Raw genomic sequence first — 26,044 nt, forward strand, 5'->3', positions numbered from 1 at the left:
ATTAACTGGTCAAAAAATGGCTGCCTAGAAACTTCATATTCTCTTGGACAGGAGAAGATCAATGAAAAAATCACGGTGATTAATAAAGGGATAATTGTTTCAAGACAGTTTAATTTGTTTTATATTTAAACTAATCTAATAACAGGTGTACTCGTGTATAACTTATTACTTTGATAGTTGTCACAAGTCATAATTTTACAAAACACATTTGTGTCACATTTTATACACAATTAAGCTGTTCACAAACACTTCTCACTTAATAATTGCCAGATAACTTGTTGTATTTGTGTATGAGCAACTCTTCCTAAAACTAATCTGTGGAAACACTATGATGTGCTTGAATGAGGTTTATGCAACTTTATGTGTATTTAATGTGAAAATCAGACAGAGAGAAATAAGACATGATGTTTCCACTACACATGCATTTGAATAATTTGCAGGATCTTTAATAATTGTATTATTCCAGTAATTTAAACTATGCATTACAGGCGTAGAACTGAGAGTGATGTATTCCAAGGGTTTGTTTGTTAACTTTGATGGCAGGGCTTACATCAAATAAAACGGCAAAAAAATTTAAATATTACATGAAAGAAATTACAATACAGAAATAACCAATTGCTGAAAAGTTCTCTAAATCTACGATATATAGAATCAGTACTTGACCAGGCCTCCATTTGCATGAATTCCTGCATCAATGCAGCTTGGCATGAATGCAAAATGGATATACTGAGTTATTTAAGAAACTGAAGTTTCTTTGATAACTCCCTTCAGCTCAGCATGAATCTGTCCGATGTCACTCATCTTTCAGCAGAAAAAAAAAAAAAATCTGCTGGAGAAGAAAATGAGCATCTTCAGAAATTTGTCAACAGAGGGAAACCTGTGTCCTGCACGGATTTATGGTGTTGGTTCTTGAACCGCTGACTCCAGCTACAGTCTGTGCTTTGTGAATAATCTGAATGGGCTTTACCTCATAATCTTCTTATAAATCATTTTTCTAACAAGGTTTTCCTTCCACTAAACTTTCTATTAAAATACATAGATGCATCAGTCTATAAACAGTCTGCTTCTTTAGCAGTCTCCTTTTGTGTTTAATGGATTACTATTGAGTCAGCAGTCTTCCATGTGATTGGTCACTAAAATATAACATTAAACTAGAGGCGTTATATAATAGCTTTCCAAAAACTAAATGTCATTACATAAATATGCTAACCTTTCAATGATATTCTAGTTTACTGAGAAGCACTTTTACTTGGATAGAAAGTAAATACAGTTTCTTAATTTTCGAGGATTTTTGTCGTTTTTTTTTAACTCCACACTTCTTCCTTTAAAAGCTGGTTGGTGGCGTCTGACTAAGCACAGAACAATCTACAGACTCGGACGGGCTGAGAGCCATCTCTATGCAGAGCGTATTGATTAGTGAACAGCCTATTGAGCGCGAGGGCGTGGCGAGGCCTCCGCACGTGGAAACATTTAAAACCTGTCGATAACAGCTCGCGCTGTTTTTGTCGGCTGCTGTCTGGAGCGGATGAGTTCCGTCCGCGCTTCGCTTCTCCTGTAGCTGGGCTGCAAAACGGTACTCCCACTTTAATTATTTAGCTTCTTTTTTTCTTTTCAAAACGAAACCAGCTTGTTAAATGTTTTGTGTCCCTCTCTCACACAAATGCAGGCGTAAAAAAATGCTGCAAGACGCCTTCGGGTGCGTCGTGGCGAACAGGTTCGGGAATCTTCTGGACGACGAAGCTGACCCGTTCGACCTGATCAGCGAGGTGGAGCTGGAGAAGGAGAAAGAGAAGAAGAAAAAGAAGAAAAAGGAGGACGAGGACAAGAAAAACAAGCTGAAGAAACAAGGCCTGAAGGAGTCTCAGAGGAACAGACGGCTGCCGGTGACCTCAAGTGGTCTGGACCTGGTTCCAGGTGAGCCGCATCACCGCTACAGACACAGGCGCGGTCCGGCGGCTCTGTGCTGGCAGATGCTGGTGTTTCTAGAGCGGATGGTGGTGTGCTCGGGCTGTGTCAGCTGTTAGCGATGCAAAGTCAGCGGAGCTGCTCTGTTTGGCTGCGTTTCCATTTAATCTTTTCCACAGGGTTCTGTGCAGGGGTTGCCTACATTAAACCGGTACTGCCAGAGGCGGTCCAAAGTTTAAGGACCCCTAGTACAGTTTGATTTTTGGGGCCCCACTTACGGCACATGTTGGCCAAACATACAAAAGTATTGCAAGCTTTTAAAGGATGTCAAGTTCATGTTTACAAGTTATAGATTAGGACAGTGCTTTGAAAGCTAAAATTCTGATGCAATCTGGGTTCCAAATTTACATAGAAACTGTTGAAAAGTTGTGACTCAAGTTTGTAAAAATGTCCTAATTTTTAAGAATATAATTAATTGTGGACATGAAATGTTCAACAAGTATCTTTGCATAATCTAGTTAGCAAATCCCAGGGATCACGTTTGTTGGACCTTCCACAATGGCTCAATAGCTTTGGGTAAAAAGGATAAAGAACCACTTTATATTTTTAAGAATCATTTAGCAAATACAAACTTTAGCAGCTTCATAAAAAAAAAAAAGGTCAGTAACAAGGTTATTTCCCCAAATCATTTTGCACAAATACCAACCTGTTGTGTCCTCAGGGCGAAAACAGCAGGAATGTCCTCCATTGTCAATGGAGGACAGAGACTCCAGAGCCGAGGCTCCGAGGAACAGGAAGAGAGGAGGCGCTGCAGGCCAACGGAGGCTGAACCTAGAAAAACCGCAGGAGTTTTCAGTGCCAAAGTATGTAACGATTCATAGTTTAGTTTATCGGTGTATGCCGCAAGTTTCTAAAAATGATTGCTCTTTTGTTGTTCTTAATTTTCAATGTGGAATTCAAAGTGTATTAATCTTTAAGTAAAAATGTATTTTCCCTACTAATTAGAAAAATAGAAAAATGTTTATTTAATTTAAGCATAAAACACAATTCCTATAACTTTAAAATTATGCTTTTTGTATTTATCCGAGTTCTATAGGTACTATAGGTACAGCTTCAGATGTGGCCTGCACAGTTTGAGAAGCATTGCATTGAGCTGTTCTTCTGGTTTCCAGGCCGTCCTATAATGAGGCCTCTGACTTCGGCAGCAGAGGGGGATTCACAGGCCGAAGAGGAGCGAGAGGAGGTGGGGGAAGAAACTCTGATAACTTTTATCTGAGAGGCAAGAGAGAATATGATCGACATGATGGAACGTAAGGCTGTATATTCAAGATGCATTTGGCAGGTTTAAGCGTTGAGGATGGTGGATCATAATGTAACGATTGCAGAGGGATCTCGTCAGAAGAAAAGCGAGGAGGCAGAGGACCGTGGAACTGGGGCAGTGCTGTGGAACCTCCAAGGTCAGTGAACTTTAACAAAGTAAATTGTGGTACTCCAGAGCAGTACATGCCTTCAATTTAATGTTTTGGTTTTTTTTTCTGAAGTGAAATGATGGAGGTGACAAGTGATGCTGGTGCCAAAGTTGAGGAGCCACAATCAACTTTGGAGGAGGAGAATCCAACTCAGTGAGTAAACTGTGTGCCCAAGGTTTTTACATGAAGAGTTGTAATGAAGTGGGCTGAAGTTGTTTGGCTTCATTTAACAGAGCGACAGATGAGGACAATGAGATGGTGGTCCAGGTTGCAATGGAGATGACCCTGGATGAGTGGAAGGCCATTCAGGAGGAGAACCGTCCCAAAGTGGAGTTTAATATCCGCAAAGCAGAGGATAAGATTCCCTCTAAAGCGAAGGTCATTCACCAGTCCAAGCGCCTGGAGGTGAGAATCATGGGATGTTTGAAACTACACAGCCTGAGTGGAGTGTGTTTTAATTACACACGCTTGTAAGAAGCGTTACCTTTTTACTGTAATCCTGAGTGGACGGCTTGTTTCCGGAAGTCTTTCTTTAGATGAACAGGTTCACTGTGAATTAGGGATGTGGTGGTTCGGCCCTAAAAGTATCAATATTTTGTTGATAAAGTGGTGTCGCTGCATCCAAAGCCCCATAATCGATTACTGCTCTTAGTATAATAATAATATATATATATAAAAAATCCAGGGAATAATTTATAGATATTTTAAAAGGCTTCTTTTTGACACAAGATCAAAAGTAATGTTTCTGAAAACCAGGGTATCTAATGCAGTAAAGTTTGTTTAAATGATCTTTTTTGTATTTTTAAATCAAACCAGTTAAAGCAAAGACTTGCGCAAGTTTTCACATTTAATTTTAACAAGCAGTTGTGTGCAAAGAAGGATTCTCAAGAACAGCTGTAGGGCTGTTCACAGGCTGGGAATATGTGTGTACTTGTGATGTCTTGGCGTTTTTATTTTTCACATTGTCGTTACTGGGTGGTGTGCTTAATGTTCTGAGGTTGAAAAGTACATCTGGTTTGGAATAAGGGTGTAACAACAAAATGTGAATATGAATAAACACTACACTAACATTTACACTAACATGTAAACAGATTTGACCATGATTTAATAACGACTGTAAATGTTACTGTCCAATTTTTCAGAACACAAAGGAGACGGTAGAGGAGATTGAGGAAGATGGAAACTTCTTTCGCAGGTCAGTGAATGACATCACCACTCTCTTGGACATAAACTTTGGGACTCTTGGACGCCCGAGTCGTGGCGGCCGAGGAAGAGGAGCTCGAGGTGGTCAAAGCGTTCGCCCAGAAAAAGCCAGACCCATTTTTGAAAGGGTATGTTGTCAACTCCCACAACCAGATGGCTCTTAAATCATCACTGTGTCTGATATTAAAATGTTTTATCATGTAGATTTTATTCTACCTGAAAACAAGTAGCTGATTTCTGTTTCCGATTCAGGAGGATGAGATGGCACCTGATCCTGATGACCCGGAAGACTTTCCAGCCCTCACTGCAGGAAAATGACCGACTTATCGCCTTCAACTAAACTGTTTGCGTTTTTGTTCTTAATGTTCTGTTGCACTTGTAGCACTGTTCAATAAAAGTTTTTGCAAAGTTACTTTTCATCTTCTGGTACAAATATTTGGTAACAATGGCTGCATCCCTGCCACATTTGGGGATTTCAACCAAAATTCAGGTGCATCTCAAACTGGCATTCAGTTTATTTCAAGATTTGCTTTCAAAAAGTCAAACTTTTGATGAATATGTCCTAAGCTAATGAAAACCTGAAATGCAGTTTCAACTGGAAATGAAGCTATATTGGCTAAAGAGTAGGTGGGGTAATAAGATGTTGGATGGCATGGGGATTTACAGAGAAACTTGATTTTATGCTTTGAGAGGGTTTTGGATCATCAACTGTGGATAGGAATTCATTAAGGAGGCAAAGATCGTGTCCAGGACTGAATAGTTGCCTCCAAAAGTTTGAGGAATGCATATTTGCTACCCATAATGATGGCAAGGGAGTGTCTGCAAATATCAGATACCCAGGAATATTTAATTTATAAAATGTTGTGTAATGAGATTTGGAGGAATATTAATGCAGCCCACCATAGTTGTGGTTTTTTTTTGGGGGTGGGGGTGACCATTGTAACTAAGCATGTTGTGCAAAAAAAAAACCTAGATTCATTTGGGAGTAAATTTATTTAAAATTTGTATTTTTCTAGGATTATAAAGAGTAAAGGCCCCGTTGGGACCATTTCATGACATGATTTTAACAGTACAAAATATTTACAATATACAAACCGTATATTAAATGTTGACACATGTACAGTTTTGAAACAAAGGAGCTGAAAAGGTGGCCAAATGACAGGCCTTGTCCAAAACATGCTGAATGGCAGTATAACGGTGCACACAGTACTTCATGCTATGATTGTGTGAACCAATAATTTCTGAGCTTTACACTTATTATACTAGTTGTGGTGCCAATAATTCAGACACTTTAGCTTAAGGATTCAGTAAGTAAAAACAAACACAATTAAAATGTAATGATGCAGTGTTTGTTAAAAATAAAATAAAACGATCTTGTGCCTCTGCAGTAAACATTCACATCAAGTTGAGATTCATGCCAGCCTTTCTCCAAAAAAGACTGGATATCTTCGCATTTTTCCAGGTTCACAGGTTTACCGGAGAAGAGGAGCTCTAGCTTTGGGTATGGAGTGACTGTGAGAGAAGAAGAAAAAAAACAGAATTATTTAGAGATGTCACGGAAAGACTATTACAGAAGACAGCAAACTGAAGAGGAATGAGGATAGATACCATAGCCTGGAAAATCTAATTGATTGCAAAGAGCTGCGAGCTTTACGTCCTCGTGACACAGCGGCTCTGTTGCGTGGAAGAAAGACGAACAGATGGAAAGGTGAGCATGGCAGTGGAGCACAAGTAAAGGATGCCAAATACGACTACAAGTGGCTGATGGCCACAGGCAGATCACACAGTGAGCAGCAAAGTCGAGAAAAGCCATAGCCAGTCGAAATCTAACAGACGCTGACGTAGAAACGGGCAAGAAAAGATTCAGAAAGTTGCAGACGAGAGACTTTTGCACATCAAGAGTTTAAGTGTTGGCATGGGACATTTTAGAGTTTATAGGCATGTTAGGGAGAGATTTATGCTGTAAAGTACAGAGAAAATGTTTGCATGATTAGTGGAATCTGAGAAGCCATTTTTTTCTAACACCTCATTTTTAATCAGAGTAAGAAAAATCATATTTGATAGAGATACTCTGTTAAATTAGTCCATCAGCATTTTCATAAATTTCAACATCATTGAAAAATTTACCTATTTCAGGAATTCATTTCAAAAAGTGAAACTCAGATTCGTGATAGATACTAGATACATTTTAAGTATTTATCTAAGTTATTTTATTCTGGCTTGCAGCAATTAAAGGCTGTTATTCAGCTTCCCTGAAAATTAGAGAATTACACAAGGTTATTAAGGAGAGGAAACTTAATGCATAAATATGGACCTAGTGTGAAATGTCAAATACACTGTACAGTATTTACCCTAAATACTTCAATGGGGCTGTTTTTGCATGAATTACAGCATCAACGCAGTCCGGCATGGAGGCGTTAAATCTGTGTGGGTTCGTCTTCTGTGCGCTTTGCCCCACAACCCTCCCGAGGCTGCAGCTACTGCTGTTGATTATGTTTGTTCCTCTATCACACTTTTATCTTCCATTTAATTTTCCACTAATATGCCTGGGTTAAGCCCTTTGAACAGCCAGCTTCTTTATTTTCCTTCCTTTTATATACTTCAGTCTTCTGTTATGTCATTTTCTGAGAAAACAACTTTTGGGTTTGAATCACTGTGTAATTAGTAGCGACGTTAACTGGTTTCACTTTTTGACACAATTACTGAAATAAAGTTTCAGTGGTGGGCTATGTGAGTTTTTTCTTTTTTATCGTAGCTCAGGCACTGTGCAGCAAATCAAAAGAAAAGAGTAAACAGAGTCTCTGGACTTCTGACTAGAGAAATCTGATGGGATTTCTCTATCCATCTGACAGCTAGAATCTAAATAGAAAAATACACTTTTGGCACCTCCTACTCAATCTTTCAATCACTATTTGGCCTAATATTCAACAAGTACTTTAAACAAGAAATTATATTAGAGCTGCGTTTTTTTGTAACATTTTTTGTCTTTTGCATGAAAAGGCAAAAAATGCAGGTGTTTTTTCTGGACAAATCAAGTCATCTTGCAACCATTTATATTTATCCCCTGTCCATACACCCTTATTTAAATTAAGAGCTTATTTTTAATACTTCTAGGTACAGTACTGCAGTGGCAAAACAACAGTTTCACTTCTTGATTAAATGTAAAGTTTGTTGAGGGCTTTGAAAAACAAATGACTGACCACGGCAATGAGAGCAACTACATAATTAATAAATACATAGCGATGATATTACTGTGCAAAATAGTAATGTGCCTACAGCATGTAGAATGTGCAAATTAAAATACAGTGCAGTGAAAGTACAACTGAGTTGAATTTTTGCCTGTTTTCCATCATTAAACATTGAAGAACAGATTCATTGTTTAGAGGTTTTTTAGAACTAGAGGAGCTGCATTGTGGTGATCAGTAGTAAATTATGAGCACCAATAATAAGTATCTGAATTTTACTATGTATAATGTACAGGCCTTTGATAAAAGGTATGAATGCTAATAGGTCTACTCAGAAACTATGCCAAATGTCAAGAGACATTTGGCATAGAGGGGAAAAATGGATCTCCCTGCCTCATCAGAAACTCAACAAATTCAAAAGTTGAAACATCGAGTAGGAGGAGCCAAACATCTTTCTGTCTTTGAAGTAAAAAGCCAGCAATGTGTTTTTGCATATAATTGCAGCCCCAGATCTCTGCTGGGCTCAGAGTGTGTCTGAGGGAGCTTGCCTGCAGGTGTCCCTGTGCTGCGTTTAAGTTGATGAGGGCGCTCGTGTTGGCTCTGAGACTGGCCGTGTCTCTATGGCTGCCACACGGCTCACAGAACATTGGGTCGCTGTTGCCAGCCACTACATGCAGGTTGCCTAGGGACCTGACCAGCCTGGTTTGGCTCAGGGAGCTGGTAGAGAGAAGGAAAGCTGTTAATGTGCTCCACAGGGATCTTCAGCGTCTTGCAGAAGTATTCATACTTTTAAATGTTAACTTTCTCACATTTTGTCTTGTTGCAGCTAGACTTCTAAGAGGTACTTAATGGAGTTTTATGCCACAGACTAACAAAGTTGTGGATAAGTGTAAAGCTGAAGGAAATACATGATTTTTAAACATTTTTGCGGCTGTTCTGCAAAGATCTCAGAGTAAGTGGAGCATCAGCATATTTACAGCCATGTATGGGACAAAGGAAAAACACTGTGTTTTCACCAGATGTGTGCAAAATGAAAAATTTTCATCTTCATCACACCAATCCTACAATGACACATGATAAAGGAATCATCATGCTGTCAGGATAGGTTTCTTTAGCAAGGAAAAGGAAGCTGGTCAGAGTCGGAAAACAAATTGGAGGTTTCTTCAAGCTTACAAGCTGTGGGAGAACGTTTCTGCTGGAGCAAAGTGGATGAATGAGCTTCGTATGCCTGAAGGCAGCATGAACAGCTGCTTTTTCCCACAGATTCCACGGACAGAAAAACATGAGAACCATGAACCATCCCAGTCAGTTGAAGGTTTAGTGAGGCACAACAGGCTGCTTGTTCATAACACTCTAGACAGGAAGACAGTGTTGCAGAACAGAGACTGGGAAACTCACCCAAGGACAGATGTAGTTCATGGGTCTGAATGAAGTATAATATGTTTTCCCCTCCAAGAAAACATGAGTGAACACACTCAAGGAATTATAAAAGAAATCTAACACATAAAAACCCTGAAGTAAAACCTGACAAAAGGCTAGACTGGGGTGGAGGTGCACCTTCCAGCCAGACCAGGACCCCAAACATGCAACAAGGCTTACAATGAAATGGTGTTGATCAGAACACATTCATATTACAATGAATGTGAATGTGTTCACAGAACATATTCATATTAGAATGGCCCAGTCAAAGTCCAGACCTAAAGCCAACTGAGAATCTGTAGCATTACTTAAATATGCCCTTTACAGAAGCTCTCCATCTAGTCTAGTTGAAGGAGATAAACGCTCCAGCATGAGCTACAACCAGTCAGAGCAGCAGAACACAACTGAAGCCTACGCCTTTCAGATTTTTATTTGCGAGATATTTAGAAAATCATGCATTCTTTTCCTTAGACTTTGCCATTATTTGCCACTTTATTTTGGTCTAACACATTAAATTGCACTGAAATGTGAAAAAGTTTGATGAATAATAGTGAAAGACGCTGTGCGAGTGGCTATAGCCTCTGGATTTGCTCCTCAACTGTGTTGTTGCCACATGGAAAAAAAACCATTGAACACATTCATGGTACTCTTTTACATAAAAAATACACAAGTTTTTTTTTTTTCTATCAACAGGAAGACATTTCTTGTATCTCCTCATTGTGTGTTACTTTGGTTAATATGTGTTAGGAATCAAACCGACCTTCCTCCTACTGCGTTAGCTGGCAGAGATGCTCTGGTCCTCTTCCTGCTGTCTGAGCGGTCAGACAGAGCCAGGGCGCTGACACTGGTCTTACAGCCCTCAACACTGTCCTGTGTGATCACCCTGCTGCACAGACAGATAAAGCCACATCTGTTGGTCAACGCCATCTTTTACGTCTTCATTACATGAGCTGCACTTTTTACCTGAGGGACTGCGAAGACGACCTGGTGTTTATTTTGTTCTCTTCTTGTCTGCAAAGACATGCATAGTGTGACATAAATCTCTGGGAGTTTGAATCGGAAAATAAATGACTGATTTGAGGGTCAGAGAGGAGGGGGGGGGCTGCATGGAAACTAGCAAAAATACATTCAAATTAATGAAGCTTTTTGCATTTAGCAGGCAGGTTATGTTAGTAAACTAGAAATAAATCAATGGAGCAAATTCTCGTCTTAATAAACATGATTTGACTGACAGTTGGAAGCCAACACAATAAACGGCAAAGCATGGCAAGGTGACAGGAATGTCTATGGGAATAAATCAATAAAGAGGAAAAATGGTGACAAGGACAATGTGTGTGATTGAAAACAAAACTGGCTCTGCTGATCGGATTTAAGATTTAACAAACGACAGAATAAAGGAAGAGGATGATTCTGAACAAATTTTTAATTGGGGTTGGGAATTAGAAGAGACCAGGGGCTCACTTACAGCATTTCTCAGTTAGAGCTCCAGAAGGAGGGGCAGGACAGGTTTGGGGGGGGAGGGGCGCTGATGGGCGGCAGAACTCAGAGAAATCCTAACCCGTCTATACAGAAATGCAGGATGGAAGAAGGGAAGCCATACACAATCCACCACAGGGCAAGGCTACACAGGGAGAGCAGCATGGCTACCAGCCATCTGAAAGGAGGACAAATCCAACAACAAGAGCAAACGGAGGGGGAAAAAAAAAAAGGAAGGAGAGACAAGAGACGTCTGGGCAGGACACAAGGCCTCTCATGTTGTGCTTTTCCACTGGGACTGGATTAGATGAAACACCCTCTTCACAAAGTCTTGCATCCAATCGTCCCACATGGCTGGAGTTTGTTCTGATATTCTAACATTGCAGACATTGTTTAACAGCAGTCGACACCCGCACGTCCCCATAATTGACTTGAAGTGCAGAAACGAATTGAACATGAGAGTAAATGTATTTCATTACACAAAGTAGACTATTATAATTCTCAGACTTCTCAAACAATGTGAAACCCAACATGAATTTTGGAACAGTTGAAACCAGATGTTGACATACGCTGTAAAAAAAAAGGATTTATTTTGCCACCATTGGGCAATAAATTCATACTTTTCTTGTTTAAGGTAAATTATGAATACCAATAGTTTCCGTTTGTTAAATGATTAAACATTAAAATTTCTTAAAACTTATGCATTTCTTTAGTATTTGCTGGGTTTCCCTTTAAGCTGGATTACTTAGGTCAAATATTTCTAGTATTTTTTCAGCAACAGTTCGCTAGAATTTTGGTCCATTCCTCTTTGCAGAACCGATGTAACCGAGCCTGCTTTGTACTCTGTCTAGACACACACACACACACCCACGCACACACACACACGCCCACGCACACACACACACACACACACCACACACACCTTTTTAACTCTGCCCAAAAAAACCTCTACTGGCTTCAGATCATGCGTCTTGAAACAAATAATTTCAAGACATAAATGCTACAGTCTGGCTGAATTTAATGAAGGTTTTTAATATCACTCATTATTTTTGCTATTTAACAAATATAGATGATTGTATTAATACTAATTGGCCAAAAACAGGAAATGTTCAAGTCTGATTAAGCATTAACCAGTCAGTGAGAAACATTGTTTCTCCTTACACAGCGTTGTGACAAAACCTTTTATTTCAATCAATCAAGCAATCAATCAATTTGATCTATAAAGCACCCTTCATGTTGGCGGCAGCTCGCTGGAAACACATAATAAAGGGTATTTCTGAACTTTGTTTGACAGTCTGCAGCTGCAGAGTTGGGTAGTAAACTGATACTGGTGGGATACTTCCTTTTCTTCCTCCCCTCTTTGTAAGCAGGCTGGTGGATATTAAAAGCGATGCGCCTTCATCTTTTCTTCACTTCCCTGGTCTAGCTAGGGGAGTCACTGCTCATATTCTTTGCTTAATTTCTTAATAAAATAATAATCAAAATGCATTTTGATTCATTCTTAGGTAAGGCTTATTTCTTTAACAACAGTTTATGCAAATATCTGGTTTCAACTGTATGGATTATCTAATTTAATTTCACGAAACTGCCAACTTCGATAGAAGCTGACAGAGTTGGAAACCTGCAGGAGTGAAAAGCTTAGGTGGTATGTGAACGCCGATCCAGTCATAAATGCAATGGAAAAACAACAGGCAGTTGACAGTGACCCCAGCCCAACATTATGACATGTCAGACGGAAACGGTGATCGAAACTGAGGTATGTGCATGCGTGCGTGCCCAAAGGAGTTTAGTACTTTATGTCATGCATGGAAAACGGCAGAAGAGATGGGCAAAAGTTTGGATAAGCATTCTTCTAATTGTCCCTGCAATTGAACATGCGCTGCAGTGTTACACAGCAAAACAGTGGAGCCAGATGGTGAAATTCAGCCCTGAATTAGATGTTTGTACAGCAGGATATACATTGATACAGCATACACCCTAAAAGTGCAAGTAAACCTCCTATTCTGTCTCAACATCCCCCTGAGAATGCATAAGAATCTGCTTTTAACCCCAATTCACCCTCAGAAATTTATGCATGATGTTTTGTGATTAACTGTCCTTACACAACCACAAATTAAGCCACAAATCAAAAATAATTAGAATGCGGCATATTTACTTTAAAAGAGAAAACCTACAGCTAAACATTTGGTGCAGGAAAACGATCTAACTGACCAAAACAGGAAGTAGCCACAGCAGGTTTTTATAAAGGCTCAAGTGTTTCTTAACAACTTTATGAGTAGTGCCAAGTCAGCAGTGCAAGCCAAGAACCAAAACCTTCAGTTCAGCTATTCCAGATCTTATTTATATCTGGAATCAGTTGAACAACTGGTGCTGCTAGTAAAAACAACAGTGGACTTTATTTATAGGCCCTAGTTGACAGAAGATATCTGGGATGCAGTTCCTTGCAAAGGTGTTTGTACCGCTCTAACATTTTCACTCTGTCACATTGCAACCACAAACTTCAGTGCATTTTACTGAGATTTTCTGCAATAAACAAAATCACAGTGCGTAAAAGTTAAGTGGAAGATTAAAGCTATAATGAGTAGGCACTTTGTAGAACCATGTGGAACCAAGTCCTTAAGAGGATGTTTAGTTTTTGAAAATCTTTCTGCCAATTCTTCCTTGTGAAATATATCAATCAGATTGAAGAACAAATAACTTGATCTACATTTGGACTTTGACTGGTCCTTACTAACATACTGATATGTTATGGAATATTCTGTTGTAGCTCTGGTTGTAAATTTAGGGTTGCTGTGCTGATGGGAAATAAACCTCCACATGAGTCCTGTGTCTTTTTTTTTTTCACAGGATTGTCCTGTGTTTAGCTCCATCCATCTTCACAAGAACTCTGAAAAATATCCCCACAGCATGATGTTGCCCCCACCATGCTTCACTATTGGGATGTTTTTGTCAGGTGATGTGCAGTTTTAGTTTTGTTGTATTTCCCTTACATAGGTTTTTATGGCTTTCTTTCTCACTGAAATTTTCAGAGTCATATTTGTGGATAAAAAAAGTGCTTTTAGTATTTATCTAATATCAAACAAAATCCCACTGAAGTTAGTGGCTATAAAGTGACAAAATGCAGAAAAACATTTGAGGGGTTGGAGAACCTCAGCAAGTGACTGTATGCCTTTAAATCGCAGCAGAGCGGCTCGGTGCGTCCACCAGGCAGACAATGAAAGGCGTGTAAATGAAACGCATTCACTAAGTGCATATCCACTTAACACCATAGTAATCCAAAGAAAGAAAGGAGAAAAAAAAAAACAAACAAACAAAAAAAACAAGATCAGCCATACCATTCATTGGCATAGCAACCATTTCTACAGGAAGAGGATGTAAGCTGAAAAGGAAGTGACGTGCACTTACCTCCTTCATACAAAACCTCACATCCTCTCTCTCTGCCCCACTGTCCCTCTCTCTGCCTCTCTCTGCTACCTTTTGAACGGCAGGCAACACATCGGCCACGCCGTGCCCATGAGGCTGCAGCAGAACACTACCACCTGCCTGACATGGGACAACAAAAGCCAAAGCCACATGGGTACATGGACAGAGGCCGGTCAACCATCCTCAGCCAGGCTGACACCCATCCTTCCACAGCTCCATTTATACGGCCACAAATGATGTGGAGTTGGACGTTTTTAGGATATTTGATTGGAAGAGAGTATGCGTTGACAGCTCTTGCTAAAGTAGTGCTTCTGCTAAAGCTTGCATTCACACAAACCGTTGTTTTTTTTCATCGTCTTTTTTCTCTTTTCAGTCACCTCTTACTTCTATATTTACTAACTGTAAAAACCACAGTTAGAAAGCTAAATGAGGCCATTATGATGCCACTCAGTGACTTTTCAAAGCTGTGAGCTCAGCAGTTAGTACCTATCAGAAAAAAGGAGTGGAGCTGAATTAGTAGCAGATAGATTTATTCACTTCATGCTCTGCTTACAGATTAGCCTCCTGGTGACAATAGAGAAGGTGCAATTAAATGGAAAATGTAAGGAGTTTAGAATCTGGATCAAATTGTGGTGGAAAATACTGTAGAAAATATTGAGCCACAAAAGTTTCATGGTTACAATTAAACACAAAGACAACGAGCAGCAATAATTGATTATTTAAATCTGTCATGCTGGCATTGATCCTAATGTAATATAGTCAATTCATTAAAAAAATACAACTAAGTTCTTTTTATTTTAAGAAAGCAAAAAGAAAGGAATGTTTATTAATTATTTGTTCATGTAATTCTTGCAAGTCAATTTCCTATTGCAACTTCCACCAATTATATCGCATGTTTTCCTAATGTCATACAGCCCTAGCTACGATGAAGTATTTGGTCAATTACTGTATTTCAAGTGAGATCTGAGATTAATATTATGCATGCCAATAATAATTTGACTTATTGGAGGCGCTCTCACTGCCAGCACCTCATAAAGGTTTTACTGGCCAAGATGCTCATGGAGAGCGGTGGTAGCATGTTCCAAGAAAAACAAAAACAAGAAGAAACGTGAGAAAACTTGTTTGTCACCACAATGTTTAGCAGTCATATCAAAATTGCTTATACTGTGCAATAAAATGCAAGTAAAGATCCTAGAAAGTAGGAAAAAATATTGTTTGTTGACATTGTAAGGTGTTGGAAGTGTAGCCGCAGCTACGCCCTGGTTAATGTTTCCCTAATCTAGACATCTTTGCACTTCAGTGTCCCTGCAGAAGGCAAATCAAAAACGTTCTATGTGCCACAGAGTTGTTTTTTACTTCAATAGTTAACTATACGAGTACTCCCAGTCATGCAGCTTACTTCAAAGTCTGGCCTTTGATTAAATGAGGGGCTTTTACATAATGAGCATCTTGACTGAATAACCTAGTGACAAGGAAGATCTACAATGTGTCCTCTCCCTGCCCAATCACCTCTGAGAAGAGGAAACATAATTGCTTTGCAACTGGTCTTTAACTTCCACATCTTTTGTTCCATTTTAAATCGAGCTCTTAACAAATAAGTTAAGAGCTACTGGAAGAGCGAGTGTCAAACAACTGTGTCCATAACTCTGTTATAATACCTGAGCTGCTCCTTCCTTGATGCGTCATTCATCCCTCACTAATCACAATCAAAGCACTGTAATCTGCATGCCGTAGAATAATAATAATAAAAAAAAAAATCAAAGAAAAAGTTACATGTAATAAAATCACAGCTGCTGTGAACTTGGCATTCTAGGTCAAACGGAGGACTACAAGCTGCTACAAGCTGGTTTAAAAGGACAGCAGACTGTGCTAGGAAACCACTGAGGAAAAGAGAAGCTTATCAAACTAAATGGTCATGAAGTAAATTAAAAAGAACGACATACGTGGTCACTTTCTGCTCTTCAAAGCATAAGCTGTTTATGGTTTGAAAAACACCCGAGTATACATGTAATGGTCTGACATGGAAAACCATCTCTTATTTCACCCTGTTATAACACATATGGGTGAGGATGCATGACGGTGCTTGCGGACTGCGTGGATACTTACGACAGAGAACCTGAAGACGACCTGGCCTGCCTCTTGCTCTTCAGGGCTCGTAGTTTATCGCCCTGCGTGACGCCGTTTCTCTCATCTTCATCATTGTACTGCAACACAAAGAGGCGTTTGGCAAGAAAAATTCAACCTCCTCGTGTTTCATTTCCTACAGGTCGCGAAACTACAGTAAAGGCAACAGCTGCACAATCGTATTTTAATCTGCACATGGTAGAAGAGGCGCTGAAAACTCACCAGCTCTATTTCTTCTTTCTTGGATGCCCTGTTCTTGTTGCTGCTGTTGATTGTGATGTCGTCCACTCCAGACAGGATCCTGGTTACAGCCGTCTTGCCGTTTTCCCGCTCGTTCAGCTTCTTCTCCCGGAAAACATCTCCCTCTGCCCAGAGGCTGTTCTGCTTCCTGAATGGAGGGCAAACCTCTGTTGATTTGTTTTCTTGCCAAACCACAATCAAGTGTTCTGTTTTATGTTTCTCGTAAAACCTGCCCAGACACAATAATCCTTTGAAACAGCGCTTGCCATTATGATCAAACACTGGCTTCTGAACAAGAGCTGTCACTCCAACGTGGGAAAAAAGACAAACACACACACACACGCGCATACATGTTGTCCTCCAAACATCAACTATACAGTGAGTTATTGAAAATTAGAGGTGGAAAAGTAAATATCAGAAGTCAGTATGATTCTTTAACTGCATCAGGTGCATTTTTAACAGTATTTATAGAATTGATATAAAAAAATTAAATAAAGGGAATAGAATTATTCAATTGTTAAAAGGTATTCTTTTTTTGTCTAAAAGTAAATCACATGCAGAAATATTCAGTCTTTTCAGAGAAAAAAGAATATCATACAGGGAGCAACAAAGAAGAATATAAAGCCTGGAAGCTTCATGTGAGTTATTATTCACAGATTGCCAATATTTCTAGGGGAAATGTGTCCCATTTACATAAAAGGCGACTTATCAAACATATCATTGGCCTAATACTCTTCACAGAGGACAGACAAATCCCAGCCATGATGAATTTTTCTTTTTTTTTTCTGCCGATTGAAACTGAATAGATAACTTTCATGGTGGATTAAGAGAAAGAAAAAACAAACTATGGATCATTTAAAGATTATGTAATGTCAATAAACTGGGAAAACGTAGAGTGTCAAAGCTATTTTCACAATAAATATGTGCGTATTGGAGCACAATAATAAAATCCAGCTCAGGGTTTGTTTTGCTTATAGTATTATGTTGACAAAAGTACAAAATATTTCTGTAATTTGCATTGTTCCCTCTCCCTTTTAGTCCGTTTACTAAAAGTAACAATTGTTCCTTTGTGGCAGACATTTCCACAATGTATGGATGAATGAGTGAGGGAGAGCGGACATGGATGCTGGCCGAGATGTGTTGTTTATCCTACTTGGCACTCAGCATGGTGTGTGTATCTCACCAAGTAAGGAATTCAATTCTCTACTGTATGAACAAAGAGTTTCAGGCCAAATTCATTAAAACAAAAAGATTTTTGCCATCTTTATAATGTAGAATTATCATGTCAAAAGAGACGTCTTTATTGGACATGGAAACTGATCGATGATGCAAAATCCTGTCTTGTTGCACAAAGACAGCTACCTTAAAGCTTCCTTGGTAACAACGACTTTGTTATGTTCTGTGTCCCTGTGAGGTTTATAAGCCTTGTCAAAGTAAAAAATTAAAAATGCACATTTAATTCTTTTTTTTTTTTCACTAGAATCTAGGTTGAATAAACACCTACTCTTCTACAAAGTTTTGCTGTGGTCCAATGATGGATCCTGGCCGGCAGATCCGTATCCATGCGATGGCCTCCGCTGCAGTCAGGCCGTAATGTTTCATCATATAACAGGCGATAAGCGTGCCGGTTCTTCCCAGGCCAGCTGGAAACAAAAGCAGTAGAAGCATTGCAATAATCTTCATCAGACAAACAATGCAGAGCAGCTATGAAGATGCCTCAGAGTAGAGCCTTTACCTTTGCAGTGGACTGCAATAGCTCCCTCTGTGCTCTCACAGATGTTGAGGAACTTTCTGACGATGGTGTCGTTCGGCGTGCTCCCGTCCACAAAGAACAGGTCATGATGCTCAAAGTCTGAATCAGTGAAACGTCTCGCATCGTACATCTTCTTGTTGAGTCTGATGATAGTGGTGATGTTGTGTTTTCTGAAGTACGGGATGTAGGCCTCGGGAGCATGTAAAGGGTACCCTGCAGGAACAGGAGAATATTAAAGCCAAGAGCCCTCTGTGTGCAACAACACACACACACGGCACGTTTGTCCGATACTCTGCATAATCACCATTTTCTATCTTGCTTTTTGGATGAGGGCCACTGAACGCGAGGAACTTCCCAGGAATTATCCAGTTAAAGTCTCCGTTCTCTGCCCTCTCGTAGTGCTCATACTCTTCCACATCAAAGTTGGAGAAGTCTAACCAGCCATACTGCACGGCCTAAAGGAAGGTGACAGGGATTGGATTTCATTTAATCGGCATCATGGCGTCAGAGGACAGAAAATTGTATTCATTGTTCATTTCCATACTTTGTGAACTCCACGCAGGCAGTCCAGAATGTCCAGATTGTACATGCAGGTTCCAAACGAGGCGTCTCTGTGAAGTACAGAAACAAAATGATGAGACCGATCTGCAAAAGCATCCTCTAACATTTCATCTGGCTTTAATTCCAGAGATCTCCTGATTTTATTCTCTCTTTGTCTCATTTTCTAAAGAAACAATCTGTCTCATATGGATCTTTGACAAGATACTTTATAAATCCTTTATTTATGCTCAACAGACACAGAAATGGAAGAAATTCAACTAGCAACATTAAGCCACATTTACTCATTTTCATGTCAAACATTCTAAACTCTCTTTAGCATCAAAGGAAAACATTTGGGACTTAAATGTTCACCCTTTTTTACGTTTTATGGAAAAATCAAAGTTTTGGTAGAATAAATAGATTTTAGTTAAATTTCAGATAACCACACCTTAGATTGTAGTATATGTGATCCACAATTCTTTCTACAGTAAAGCATAAATTTACATCTCTTTACAAAGATGAAAGTTTAAAACACGCCTTTTCATAACATGGACCCTTTCAAAAACTTGGGTAGTTTTTCTCCATTCAGTGTTTCCCCTGAAGGAACCTAATCAGTCAGAAGAGGATAGAAATCTACACTCAAAACGCTAAGCCGGCAAGGAGTTAATACTGTTTGGAGGGAGTTTTGTAGGATGAACATGCTAAACGTTTCTCACTTGCTATGAATTTCCAGTTTATTATCCCCTTTCCGTGCATCCTCCTCTGAAGTTGTTATTTTCTGTTTACCTTTTACTACATAACAGGATTTCTGTTTCTTTGTTGGTCAACCCAGCCACCCATCCTGAAAATCCCAAACGTTTACAGAGTTTGCATGCAAAAAGCCCCATCAAAAACATTAAACACTGAAGAAATCTGGGACTTCCAGTTTCACATTATAGAGAAAGAAATACTGTAAAGCAAACCAAAAGATATTTTTTTGTTTTAAACTGACAGCTCTAAAACATATTTTGAGCACACAATTGAACAGAAGTAATGCTAAAACAACACCTGTTCAAGAACAATAAAATGGTGGCTTTTTACCTGAATGGAAGATAAGTTGAATTCCTGGATACCAGCAGGCTGTAGGCGTCCTCTGGCGTCATGTTTAGATGCATCACCTGTACAAGACAAGGATCTTTTCAGCATGCACTCTCTTGTATTGCATACCAATTTTGGCATTTGACACCCACCCACACCTACATGAAATATGCACATTTGTGCAAAACTTACTGCGTACGATCCTATTAGATAGGCAGCATTGGCTTGTTTTTTCTGATCCCCACAAGTATAAAAAATGATCTTCTTCCTCATGAGTGTAATTGACTGTCCGAAACATGGCAAATAACAGAAGAGATGTTAAATCAACCTCAATGACTACAACATGGAGAACACAAGAGTTGCGCAAATTATTTGGTTTTATCGCCCTGCCTCGTCACCCAGAAGTTATCTTACCAAGAAGTACATAAAAACAGATAACGTCCCTGATAAAACTGTGCTTTTATTTAAGCTGTAACATCTGCTTACTTCAACAGAAATGGTGATGATTAAAAATAGGCGAGATAACGATTAAATGTTCTAAAAACACCATTAAATTACAGGTGCAGAGATACTGGATCCTCCAGGTATAACTGCCTCAGCAAGTGGCTCACAAGCACCATTGCTGACAATAGTTGTAAAACAACTAGTACACTAAAACACAGCAAATCTGCCATTTATACAGCCCACTGCAAGTATAAATAGATATTGACTGGTCAATGTTTTCTTTTCCACTCTCCTTTTCCAGGAAGTGTAATTAATTGCTGCAGTTTACTTTACCTTGAGCTTCTTTGTCAGCTTGCAACAGAAGCGATAAAACATGGCCAGGTTAAGGGGACCAAAGTCCGCATAGAAGCTGCGAGAGGAGAAGAAAGAGAGTGTAAGAATGGCTATTTATGCAGCCAGCCTCCGTCCCTGGGGAAGCGTCACAAGATTGAATCAGCGCCATCGGGCTTACCGTGAAAATACTGACAGGAGTAATGAGTATATTTGGAAGCTTCTAATGATAGAGTGTTTCAATTAAAAAAGGAGAAAGAAATGTAAAATAAGAGTTGTTTGTTTCTTTTGGGGTTTTTTTGTACTACTGAGTCGGACCTCACGTCAGCTGTATCCTCTCTGGGACAAGACCTGAAACTGCTGCAACGTAAATGCTATTCTGTTTGCTTTAAAAGCATTTTATTCCACCAGCAGAAAAAGAAGCTGCAACCTGTTTACATTATTCCACTGTATACAGCTTTGTAGTAGTGAGAGTTTCTGGATCACTTCATCACAGGACCCCCAATCTGTTTTCAGTGTATTTTTGTTCCTTTGTTAAATATAATTAAACAATTTTATGTAAATGTACTACATAATGTGGACAACAAGGAACATGTTAGAAAAACATGCCCTTAAATGTTACTCTATAAGGTTATTGTCTTTCTTACAGTATTTGTATTTTGTAACACATCATGAGGTTAACTCTATTAAAACTATGCTTTGAATAAAACGTGAAAAGTTTCGTATCGAACACTGTTTGGTTCATAACCGCATGATGAATTAAAAAAATAATAAGGAATATGTTTAAGAAAAACAAATTACTAATATCTACCATCAGTAGTTTGGTTCATAATTTTGATCTGTTCTATGGGCATAATATTTTGAATAAATTAAAATAGGACATAATAAAACCTTTTTGGAAATAACAGACAATTAAATTAAGCTGTTTGTGAGATTTGAGCAGTTTACGCAGAGGCCACAATAATAAATACAGTAATAGGAAATGTGTTTATAAAACACTTTCAATATAGGTGAAGTATAGAAAAAGACAAAGGACGAAGTACATGAAGCTGAAAAAAACCCTCAAAAATAAAAATCAATAACCAGAGTAAACATAAAACTAAAAAAAACAGAAATTAGAATTTACATTAAAAATAATAAATAAGAAAAGTAAAGTGCAGTAAACATCACCTGAACATACTTCAGAAATACAACTCTGCTACATGGAGCATTTTTTGTTGTTGTTGAAATTATAAGGGCAATAAAGTCTGGGGAAAACAAATTTTTCCATGTTAATTATTTTTGTCCATATAAAAAAATTTGTTTTAATCAAATTCAATACTTTTCCTTACTAAATAAGTTGGAGCCCCTTAAGGTTACCAAAGAACTACAGAGGTAAAAAGCTGGTGTCATTATATTTTTAGATTTTGAAAACAAATCTTTAAAGTATTAAACATGGACAAATCAGAAGCAGCCTTTCCACTGTTTTAAAGTGGACGAGTATCATTGAAATACACTTATTTGAAACAAGGAACCCTCAAAGTCATGCTAACTAAAACAGGAAGGTGTTACCATTATGGATGATGACAAGGTTTCAAATACACTGTATTCATAAAACTGATTGTTTTCTTGACAGAAAAATATTTTCAATAGGAACATGTTGTAAAGATATGCAGTAATTACTGTAAAGTGCTCGAACAATCTATCCAGGAAACGTGGGTGATCTCTATGGAAATAAATAAATGTAAGGAGGACAGATCTCTCTTCACCCTTTAAAATCGGTCTTCATTTAAAGCATGCTTTTCTCCAGGATAATGAAACAATTGGAATTGTGGATTTGAGGGAAGAAAAAACAAACACACCCTAAAACTAAGGGACGAGGACACAACTCAGTTCATGGCATGTTTGTTCAAAAACAGGAGCAAAGAGAACAAACTGAAGCGACTGTAGGTGTTGTTTAAGAGCAGAATGCTTTTTAGGTCATTAAATGTTTGAGTTTTGTTGTTTTATAGTAGATTTAGCAACATTTCTTTTCTCTCTGTCTTGAGTCAAATAAGAAAGCGAGTGTTTGCTGTTGAGTATTTACACTTCTCGTCCAACCACTATGTGTTACGTTTGCCATATATCCTTGCTTCATGTAAATAAGTGCAATCTGTAGATTGTCTTTGGTGGACACTTTTATGAACTGACGTCCAAGTTCAGCATTTCCAATGTAACGTCATCACTCTTGAGCAACTTTGAGTTGCACAGCCTTCACTTTGTCACCTAGTTCTTAATTTCAGCGTGGAAATTAATAGAACTCCCCATAAATACACTTGAAAATTAAAAGCATAAAACCACATAATGTAATACAGTTTAAATATTTTCTAGCAATAACACTATTGTAAATCTATTTTAAAACTCTGCACTCAAAGAAGCAGAAGGTCAAAGGGCAAAGTACGGAAATATTGCACTGCACTGCAAAGAACTCACTTCTCATATGCCAGCTCTTCATCTACGCAAAAACAGTGTCGGTCAGCTGTGCTCTTGATCTTTTGATGAAGTATGGCAAAATATAGTTGATCTGAGGAGAGAAGAAAGGAAGGAAGGAGCGAAGAAGGGGGCAGGGACACAAAAAAAGGTCCAAATTAATTACTTTTGTCATTATATAACTCCTTTCATCCATTCCAAGTAGGACAGCAGCACTTCCAGCATAACTTATTTAACATTTCTGGTAACATACCCTTAATAAACGCGATGCATCTGGAGGAAACATCGTCTGAGGTCATTTTGCGAGCAGATCCGAACATGACGTTTTCCACCTATAGGTACGGAGCGGATTCCTTCACGAAAACATGCAAGTAATTTTTACACGTGAACTGTGCTCTGTTATTTTATTTATTTATTTATTTTTTAAAAAAAGGTAAAATCAGTTGTATAAAAAACTTTTCGCAAAAAGAAGTTTTATTTCCTGATCCTGAGCTGTTCTGAAAAAGAAGAAAGTCACCATCCGAAGAGCGAAGGAGTCTTTAGAGTACAAGTGCGCACTCTGCTAAAACTGATCCCCCTCCCACTTTCTCTCCGCGGGAGACTCCTCCTTCTCAGAACTCCCCGGCACGCTATTGGCTGAGACAGATCCAGGATGCCATTTGATTGGAGGAAGACACTGTTATTTGAGTTCGGTCTCCGCCCGTTTTAGTTTAAAGTTCTCCACATGAGCGACGTGATAGGCCCCGGGATAGTTGCCAAAGCGGTTGCTAGGACGATCCGTCAGCCAGTCATCTTTGCGATTTCCACTTAAGACAAACCTCTTTCTGTCAGACTTGAGCTCATGAAGGATGAACTGGAACCAGGAAACGTCATAAACATTTGAAAATCATTATCAAGAGAAGCTGTTTATTATCAGCATTAACACACCACAGCACCGCCCTTGTGCACATGCGTGAAATAAACACGATCGGCTAAAGGAGACGCATGGAGATAATGAATTTCAAGCGTGACTGATTGGACTAGAATAAATACTAAACATCAATTACATTTTGGGTATTTGTTTTAAAGGTAACTCCCTACAAACCCTCTGGCCCGTAAAGGACACAGGGTGTCGCCATATTGGGGGGAAAAAAGCTGAAGAAAATCAAGGAGTGCTGCGTTTTAAAAGGACACAGTGTACGCAGGTCTCAAAGCATTGGCCAAGTGGGCTGAAAGTTGACAGGGTTCACTGTGCAGACCCCTCTTACCTGTTATCTCAATGTAAATATCAGAGCTTAGCTCCGCCTCCGAGCTGCTGTGGGCTGCGCGGCGTTTTTTCCTCGACTCGGTTCGCCTCTTCTCGCTTTTGCGCTTCATTCTCTCCTCGGGAGCTGCAGCATGAAGGACATTTCCCGAGCGAAGAGTTTGCCACCGATGCCGCCTCCGCAGTCCCCCAGTTGCTGTTAACGTGACATGGCTTGGCTCCTGCGCTCCCGGTGCAGCCTCTCTGTGTGTGCTTGTGTTGTGTTCTGTGTCAAACCGAGGTTGAGTTGGCTCTCTGTGGTGGTGACGTCTTTGAACAGGGGCAGGTTTCTGTTTTCCGAATCCCCTGCATGTGACGTATCAGGATTATATGTCCAGAGCCCACCCTTAGCTGATCAGTTGCTTTAGTTTTGCAGTTTACAAAAACCATTCCAAAGACACTAGATCAGGGGAAGTTGGATGCACCTCACCAGACACCTGGGATGTGATAAAAATGAAGTGAAGCTGGGAGATAACATTTTATTTGATAATATGATTAAAAAACATTAAAAGATTAATACAAACGTCAGTACAACGGTACGTTTACTCAAAGTACAGTTCTAAAATTGCACTCCACCAGAGTGCAATTTTAGAGTGCAACCAGTCAATAGAAACAGACTGGTTCTGGATGGAATCATAGAAAATCAACAAAGCCAACATAAAAAACTAACTCAGCTCAAAAAACTCTTTCAAGTAGTTCTCATACCTGTTGAAAGCCGTGAATACTTTTAGCAAAGACTTTCTCACATTATGAAAACAAACTTGCATGAAGAGCATCTAATTGGGAATCTGTATGATAGATCAACTAAGTAGTGCTTATTTGTTAGATAGAAGGAAGATTGTTTAAATATTTTTGGAAATAATAATCTGAAAAGTGTGGCTTGCATTTGAATTCACTTTTGTAGGGTTCTATAAAAGTGTTACTGCTCACTTTTGTAAAATCCTATTGCATAACCCTACTCTATTTGTACATTTGTATGGAGTCATTTGTGCTGTAATCATACATTTTATCAGAAATTTCCTATAATTTGTGCTGCTGCAATATTATATAGCACCATTCCATCTCTTTTCATTTACTCTCATGCTTCTAAATAAAATAAGCCGCATGCACTACAGAACCCATCTGTATAATTTCATTCGCTTGAAAAATTTATTTTTAAGACACTCCCAAGTTTGAGTGAGATTGATGTATCTTGCAATAAAAAAAAATAAAAAAAAGAATATACAAACTGGCCGTCTCTCAGTATTCACAACTGGTTAGGCCTTCCCCTCAAACACTGGCATTAAATAGTAGTTATAGCAACTGTTTTTTTCAGAGGGCCTAGAAACAAATGCACTTCACAGTTTTTTAAACACACATTATAATTTCTCTGCTACATCACAATTATTCATAACATTAAGTTGGTCAGTCAAAGGAAATTGCATGAAAGTAAACTGAAATGTGACACAATGTAAAAAGGTTCAAAGTAGCCACTTTGCCAAGGACTGTGGTTTCTTTTAAAAAGTAAAACGACAAAAAAGAAATTCTACTTTTTGCTTTGACATGTGTGAATAAATGCAATCTATACAAATGTTGAGAACACACTGGCTGAAGAAAATATGGCGTGTAAACCAAGAATGAAATATTTTGCATATTCAGTTCTATAACTTATGCTGATTGGCAGAACTAGTTATCACTATCTCATTTTTCCTGATATTTGGTCGTCTTTTCACATTTTAAACATTTA

General features: G+C 38.8%; 2 protein-coding genes across 9 annotated transcripts; one reads left to right on the plus strand and one right to left on the minus strand.

The window, feature by feature from the left end:
• Nucleotides 1-1,356: 1,356 nt before the first annotated feature.
• On the plus strand, nucleotides 1,357-4,989 carry LOC122827682 (intracellular hyaluronan-binding protein 4-like). Its single transcript, XM_044110585.1, has 9 exons — nucleotides 1,357-1,573; nucleotides 1,667-1,914; nucleotides 2,627-2,768; nucleotides 3,078-3,215; nucleotides 3,291-3,362; nucleotides 3,447-3,527; nucleotides 3,608-3,779; nucleotides 4,517-4,705; nucleotides 4,830-4,989. The coding sequence occupies exons 2-9, from the start codon at nucleotides 1,677-1,679 to the stop codon at nucleotides 4,893-4,895; spliced, it is 1,098 nt and encodes a 365-aa protein (XP_043966520.1). The 5' UTR covers nucleotides 1,357-1,573; nucleotides 1,667-1,676; the 3' UTR covers nucleotides 4,896-4,989.
• Nucleotides 4,990-5,551: 562 nt separating this feature from the next.
• On the minus strand, nucleotides 5,552-24,717 carry cdc14b (cell division cycle 14B). Of its 8 annotated transcripts, none has more exons than XM_044110588.1 (16): nucleotides 24,284-24,712; nucleotides 23,040-23,130; nucleotides 20,592-20,667; nucleotides 20,007-20,099; nucleotides 19,818-19,894; nucleotides 18,742-18,808; nucleotides 18,502-18,652; nucleotides 18,180-18,410; nucleotides 17,949-18,087; nucleotides 16,427-16,592; nucleotides 16,187-16,284; nucleotides 10,145-10,192; nucleotides 9,942-10,067; nucleotides 8,311-8,479; nucleotides 6,186-6,251; nucleotides 5,552-6,089 (listed from the first exon to the last, which is right to left on the minus strand). In XM_044110588.1, the coding sequence occupies exons 1-15, from the start codon at nucleotides 24,390-24,392 to the stop codon at nucleotides 6,228-6,230; spliced, it is 1,665 nt and encodes a 554-aa protein (XP_043966523.1). In that variant the 5' UTR covers nucleotides 24,393-24,712; the 3' UTR covers nucleotides 5,552-6,089; nucleotides 6,186-6,227. The 8 variants fall into 8 exon arrangements, 6 of the variants coding, with proteins under 6 accessions (XP_043966523.1, XP_043966525.1, XP_043966527.1 ...); XM_044110590.1 differs by lacking the exon at nucleotides 24,284-24,712 and adding an exon at nucleotides 23,290-24,220; XM_044110592.1 differs by lacking the exon at nucleotides 8,311-8,479 and having other exon boundaries at nucleotides 24,284-24,714.
• Nucleotides 24,718-26,044: the final 1,327 nt, after the last annotated feature.

This window comes from Gambusia affinis, linkage group LG03 (assembly GCF_019740435.1).
Source record: "Gambusia affinis linkage group LG03, SWU_Gaff_1.0, whole genome shotgun sequence".
Taxonomy (NCBI): Eukaryota; Metazoa; Chordata; class Actinopteri; order Cyprinodontiformes; family Poeciliidae; genus Gambusia; species Gambusia affinis.